This window comes from Poecilia reticulata, linkage group LG2, assembly GCF_000633615.1.
Source record: "Poecilia reticulata strain Guanapo linkage group LG2, Guppy_female_1.0+MT, whole genome shotgun sequence".
NCBI lineage: Eukaryota > Metazoa > Chordata > Actinopteri > Cyprinodontiformes > Poeciliidae > Poecilia > Poecilia reticulata.
In genome coordinates this window covers 23,106,116-23,112,239 of record NC_024332.1, presented here as the reverse complement: position 1 = coordinate 23,112,239, position 6,124 = coordinate 23,106,116, and the positions used below count along the sequence as shown (strand labels likewise).

Here is a 6,124-nt window from a genome sequence, read left to right as displayed (position 1 = left end):
GCCTGTGCTTCTAGCACCTCTACATCTGCTGTGACGATGGGGGTTACCGCCGCCTACATCCAACCCGTGTGTTGCTCTAACACCGACTGATGTGTTAATATACAGCTGGCTGCTGTGGTAAMTGTAGCATAAATAGGCTGCTTTAAGTAACCTGCTCTCAGACGTTACTTGGTATTCTCAGGTATTCTGCAGACAGTAGAAGAGCTTCTCTTCTGTCATCATGACTGGGATCTGCACCSCCTCTGTTGTTTCTTCGGCATAAACACATTCATGTCTTTAGAAACGGTGTGTTTATTTTTTATTTTCTATCTGGTGTAAGGCCTGGTTCTGGTTCTTGGRGTCAAGRTAAACCAAGGTCATGACATTTTCCTCCACCTTGTCGCTGTATTTCAGATTAAAGTATTTCGGTACCAGGAGAAACAGCATTCGGCTTCTGTGCTCCTCTGATCTGGAACAAACGTCCAGAAAACTTCAAAACAGCCGAAACRCCGAGTTCCTTCAGATGGAAACCCACCTRTTYGKAGCTGCCTCTGATTGGTGGAACGTTGATCAACAGATCTGATGTTTGCTTGATGATTTTGATGAAGGCATTTGACAAAATGTTGTGTTTATTGCTTGCTGTCATAAGTGGTCACTTTGAAGTGTCTTGTTGTTTTAATGTGCTGTRTGTATAAAATTGACTTAACTTAATTTGTTGCCAGAGAAGGTGAGCAGTATTTTCTGGATATTGGAGGGTTGCACAGCTGCCCCTCTCCCACATGTTGCTGCACACAGCTGGTTAGCTGACAGAATCATGCTAGCTTCACTTCTTTTGAATGATAAATTAAGCTAATATGTAAGGAGGCGCCTTTCTTTAGTTATGTTTAGGTCTATATTTCACAATCAACCATAGCGATATGCATGTTTATCTGTATTAATACTGTTGTGTGGCAGCGGCAGCAGGAGTAAAAGTTGGTTTTCTGTTTTAAATGAAAGCAGATCATATTCATTTAAGCTTGTTCATATAAGCTTTTATTTTTTTTCAGAAAATCAGACAGAAATCTGATGCCACTATGTTTACTTCCCCTTTTGAACCTTTCTTTTGATTTGTTGCTCTGGATCTGTTTAAGAAGAAAAGAAAATCTGACTAAGTGTTGCTTGGTGTCCTTGTGTCTCCCCAGGACCCGTCGGTGCAGAAGGTGGGCGGAGGCAGGAAGAAGACGGTGTCCTTCAGCAGCATGCCCTCTGAGAAGAAGGTAGCTTAAAGTGTGATCAGCGCTCATCACCAACATGAATGTCATATTCATGTTCGGCTCTTATTATTTGAACCTTTCTTTTTCTAAGGCAGGATTATTCTGCAACAAAGGCCTCAGTCGTTTTGGAAAACAAGAATTGGGCAAAAATTTGGATTAATTATAGATTTTTTTTTTTTTGTCATACGTTCATAAAAACTCTCTCAACATGTGCACACGTCCACACTGACATTCAATAAAATGGAGTCAAGTTGGATCTTTGTGACACATTTTTTCCAGTCTCTGTTTTAATTCTGACTGCATATTTGAGCACTCTTCTTTTCACAACTGATTAAGTTTATAGGTCTATAGGTTGATTATTAGCATGTTAGCTTTAGTTTGTTTTTTGGAACAAGTCCAAATCCTTGACTTCTTGAAGTTAAACTGTCTTTACTGTGGATGGTGTCGCTGGCGTTCCCAGCCTCGGTGGTCCCGGAGGTTTTCCTCAACATCCTGACCGCTTTTCTTTCCACAAACAGTGACTTGAACCCTCCAGGCTGCCATACAGGCCTTCTGTCAGACAGAGCTGTGTTATTCTGCCAAGGCGTCGCAAATGCAAATRAATTATTTAAAAATCATAGAGTGTGATTTTCTGGATTTTGTAAATAAATTATGTCTCTCACAGTTGAGGTTTACGTTACAGACCTCTACACTCTTTGTACACGAGGGAACTTWAAAACTGGACAAATATTAATTTTTCCCACCGTGTGTGTGCCAAAACTAATTTTTTTAATTTACACCCACAGTGTGTTTGCTACAAAATGTCGGGGCACAAATGAAATGATTTCAGTTTATTTGGGTCTGTGACTCACAGTGACTTGGTGCCGTCCATCTGGGCATTCACAGAAATGAGACGTCAGGCAAATTAAATAACAGAAATTATTAAAGACTTAAATATGGGCTGTATGGGTGGAAATAAATTCAATGCAGCAAAAAGTAAAATTAATTGTAAAAAAACATAAAAAGATAACAGCCTCCTGATGTGACACAAAACAATCCTTTGTAAGCYTATTTTAATGGATTCTCTGCATCAGCTCATATTTCAGGGAGCCGAAGAAGTCTCTGATTAAAGTCACAGTTTATTTCACATGCAGACGGTGTGTTGTGTTGTTCATTATGTGGAGCAACCTTTGAAACGGTGTCCCGAACTCACGTTGTCGGCTTGTGGAAGTTTTTGGAGTCAGAAAATAACACTTTGCCACTTAATATTCAGAAGAAATGCAACAATGTGGAGTAAATATTGAAAGGCTGGAGCTTCTCCAAGAAACAAYGAAAAAAAATCTATTCTTACTTACAGTCCTCTCTCAGTCCAACAGTCATAATGTTGTTAAAGGCTGAATGGAGGARCGTTGTCATGACAACCTGAAGACAAAGTGTCAGAAAGAGCAGGAGCTTCTTAAAGAGACAGAGACGTCATGTTTGATGTTTACAATGTTTTTGTAACAACCGAAGAAAGCATGATTGTGCTGTAAAATGCCACTACATTCCTGAAAAATACTACCGCCCCTTTAAAAAACAGTGCTTGACAACTGAGGAGGAAATGGTGTTTTTGGATTCAGAAGAAAAGATCAGCTGTAAGCRATGCTCAATGTGTCCCTTTGATCCACTTAAGCTCTGTGACTGGGAATGTACAAACATTAGAAGCAGCTAGCCTGTGTGGTTCCACTGCTAGTCTGGTGTTTTGTTGAAGCTGCAGGGCTTTGTTTTTACTGTACGAGTCCAAAGGTGRACTCAATGTTTTATTGGTTGTCGGTCTCCACACACCCGCCTCCAACTTCTGACTAAAGCGGCTCTTTTTTCCGACCCAGCTCAGAGTTGGGCCTGAGAAGGAAGCAGTTTATCGGACTTGGTGCAGAGGCTAAGTTAGCATTAGCACCAGTATAACACTAGAACCAGTTTCATGAACGAGGGGCTCCTGAGTCATTGAAACATTGGACAAAGAAACCGTTTCTGCGTTATGTTTTKTCCAGGTTGAGGTTGAAGGGATTGTCATCCCACTGTGACCTTAGGGTTCAGTAACTCCCTGTACAGACCCTTGGAGACTCACCAGAGCCCAGTGGGTTTTGAGTACATCTACAGGATCCTTAACTGTTTTGTACTACGACAGTGAGGAGAAACTTTAGAAAGATTACCCCCAGACCAATRTCTTTCATGCTATTAARCATTTTCTGAGTCTTTCCACTAGGAAGTGCAGGCTGACTCATGTTGAACAMAATACTGAAAGAACCTAAGGTCAACCAGGTCCTCTTAGTACTGACTGCTTTCCTTTACTACAGCGGTGGAATAAATATTTGATCTCCTACTGATTTTTGTAAGTTAAAGTTTTAATGGAAGTCTGATTAAAAGTGGAATATTATCCACAGACACTGAAAATGTACAAACCGATTTAGAGCGAGTATCCAATCGCCAGCTATTTGGCTGTTTCTCTGTGTGGTTCACAAATTACAATTATCTGTCAATCAGTTAATTATGGATACTCCTGATCTCGGCTCCTAATGGCTGCAGATCTGCACAAGGTTTGAAGGGGCCGCAAGCAACTCTGTGGAAAGGCGATAACAGTGTTGGTGTCTTTAGGTGAAAATCTAAAATGACCTTCAATCACACTCCGTCTGGAGCTCTACACACCTCACGAGGGGAGGTTGATCACAAGAGAGATGAGAGGTCAGAACAAAACCTACGAGTGGCAGCTGAGAGCAGTCTGCAATGACAGCATTAGTAACCGGGCCCAGTAACAGACTGAGCGGCCTGTAAGGTTTCTGGGGCTGTCTTARGTTTGGTTAGTCAACATTTAAAGGATTCTGGGAAGGTTTGGGAGAGAGATCTGTGATTAAATTAGACCAAAATCAAGCCTATGAGATCAACATATTCGGATCATGAAAAATATGAACTTAAAGTCATTGTGCACGACTTGAAGRAGAGCTATAAACATGATGATTTGGGGATGTCTGATCATTTTGCCAGGTCATGTACTTTAAAATCTTTCTGGAGAACCTTTGTGTATTTGCTAAAACACTGAAGATGGGTCATGGATGCATCATCCAGTAGGACAATAGCTCAAGATGGCTTCCTTAGAGAGGCTAAGGAAGCCATCTGTGGAGGAAGCTGAAGGTTTGGGTTTCCCGGCAGCCACCAAGAAACTAAAAGAATTAGAGATTATGTAGAACAGAACTGGGATGTTTGCAGCCCGAGTGAGAAACTACAAGACATGGCTTACCTCTGCTCTTGCCAGTGGCTGATTCATGTTTTGCTTGGACATAAAATTAGTATTTGATTAAAACAAATGGGTTTGTTTGTAGCTGTTCTARATATATTTTGTGCAACATATACATGAAAACAAGACAAAACATCCCTTTAAGTGTTCAAACCTTTGGATTCAAGAGAAGAAGAGAAGCCCATCACACATGTTAGTAGAACATCCACAGAATGAAGGCCATTCTTTCTGGCAGCAGAGCAAGCTATCTGCAGGTTTTCCTAGAAGTGGTTTTTAAAATGCTGAATGTGTTTCATTTGAACTTAGAGAATCCACATTGGAAGGATRTTTGGAAACCGTTTGGTATTTCTCCTAAGAACTACTGCCTTCCACAAACATGTTTCCACTTTGACCCTTAATCCAAGATTTGCGTGATCTGTTGTTGCAGGTGAGCAGTGCAGCGGACTGCTTGGCTTTCATGCAAGGTGGGTGTGAGCTGAAGAAGATCCGACCCAATTCCAGGGTCTACTGTCGCTTCTACACCTTGGACACAGACCTGAGCTGCCTGCGCTGGGAGCCGTCCAAAAAGGACTCTGAGCGGGCCAGACTGGACGTGTCCAGCATCAAGGAGGTCCGCACTGGGAAAAGCACAGAGACGTTTCTTCACAACGGTCCTCTGTCTGAACATCTGGCCGAGGAAGCCGCATTCTCCATTATTCATGGTGACGAGTACCAGGTAACAGGCTCACCTTTATTCTGGAAAAGGGAATTCTGAAACGTCATCACCAGTTTTTTTTTTTTTTTAAACATCCCACATTTTTTCCCACCGTTCTGTAGTCTCTAGATTTGGTGGCGTTGTCAGCTGACGTGGCCAACATCTGGGTGACGGGCTTGCGGTACCTTCTCGCCCACCCTTCGATCATCGGCGGGGCTGGGGGTGGGTGTGGGGTAGTGGGAGGAGGGCTGGGCGATGGAGGCGTGGCGGTAGAAGGCAGCCTGGGAAGCAAGATGAGGAGCGAGTGGCTGGCAGCAGAGTTCGCGCTGGTTGACGAGGACGGCTATGGGATCGTATCAGAGGATGTGGCTGTCACCACAGTCTGCAAGCTGTGCCCTGGCATCAAGGAGGCAAAGGTAAGACGGGACATAGAATCATATCTAAATTTGATCTTTGTGCCTCCAAGGTCATTTTCCATTGGCAAAGTGATGGCACAGTTMATAAAAACAGCTTTACCCATTGGGTCTGAAGTTTGAGTATAGGAAAGCACAAGTTATTTCTCTGTTTTATTCTTTTGCCGCAAATTAATGTGAATTGATCCAGATCTGGATCAGATCATCAAAGAGTGAAGCCATGTCTCTCAGCTGAYAAAATGGTTCAATTGCTTTATTTTTCTTCAATTATAGATCTTCTAATGCTTCCAATGCTGTTTTCTACAACTAATTTTACATATGAAGAATTTATAATATTGGCCTTTTTTCGCTGAAGCTGATAAGTGACAAGCTGTAAATTCACATCGAATCCAAGCAGATCAGAGTTCTGSCGTAAGGTGGGTTGAAAAGTGTTTGKTTTTTTCGGTGGGTGTTTTGCTGAACAACAGAGCATTTTGTCCATCGTGACCAGAGTTTCTGAAGGACACTGTCCTGACTTATTTTCACATCACAAGCA

General features: G+C 42.1%; 1 protein-coding gene across 1 annotated transcript in view; it reads left to right on the top strand.

The window, feature by feature from the left end:
* Nucleotides 1-6,124, top strand: part of plcl1 (phospholipase C like 1) — a 131,219-nt gene that overhangs the window by 90,060 nt on the left and 35,035 nt on the right. The window contains exons 3-5 of the mRNA XM_008396774.2: nt 1,161-1,235; nt 4,910-5,197; nt 5,299-5,592. Of these exons, the coding sequence (XP_008394996.2) occupies nt 1,161-1,235; nt 4,910-5,197; nt 5,299-5,592 (657 nt within the window). The remainder of the gene's footprint in view (nt 1-1,160; nt 1,236-4,909; nt 5,198-5,298; nt 5,593-6,124) is intronic.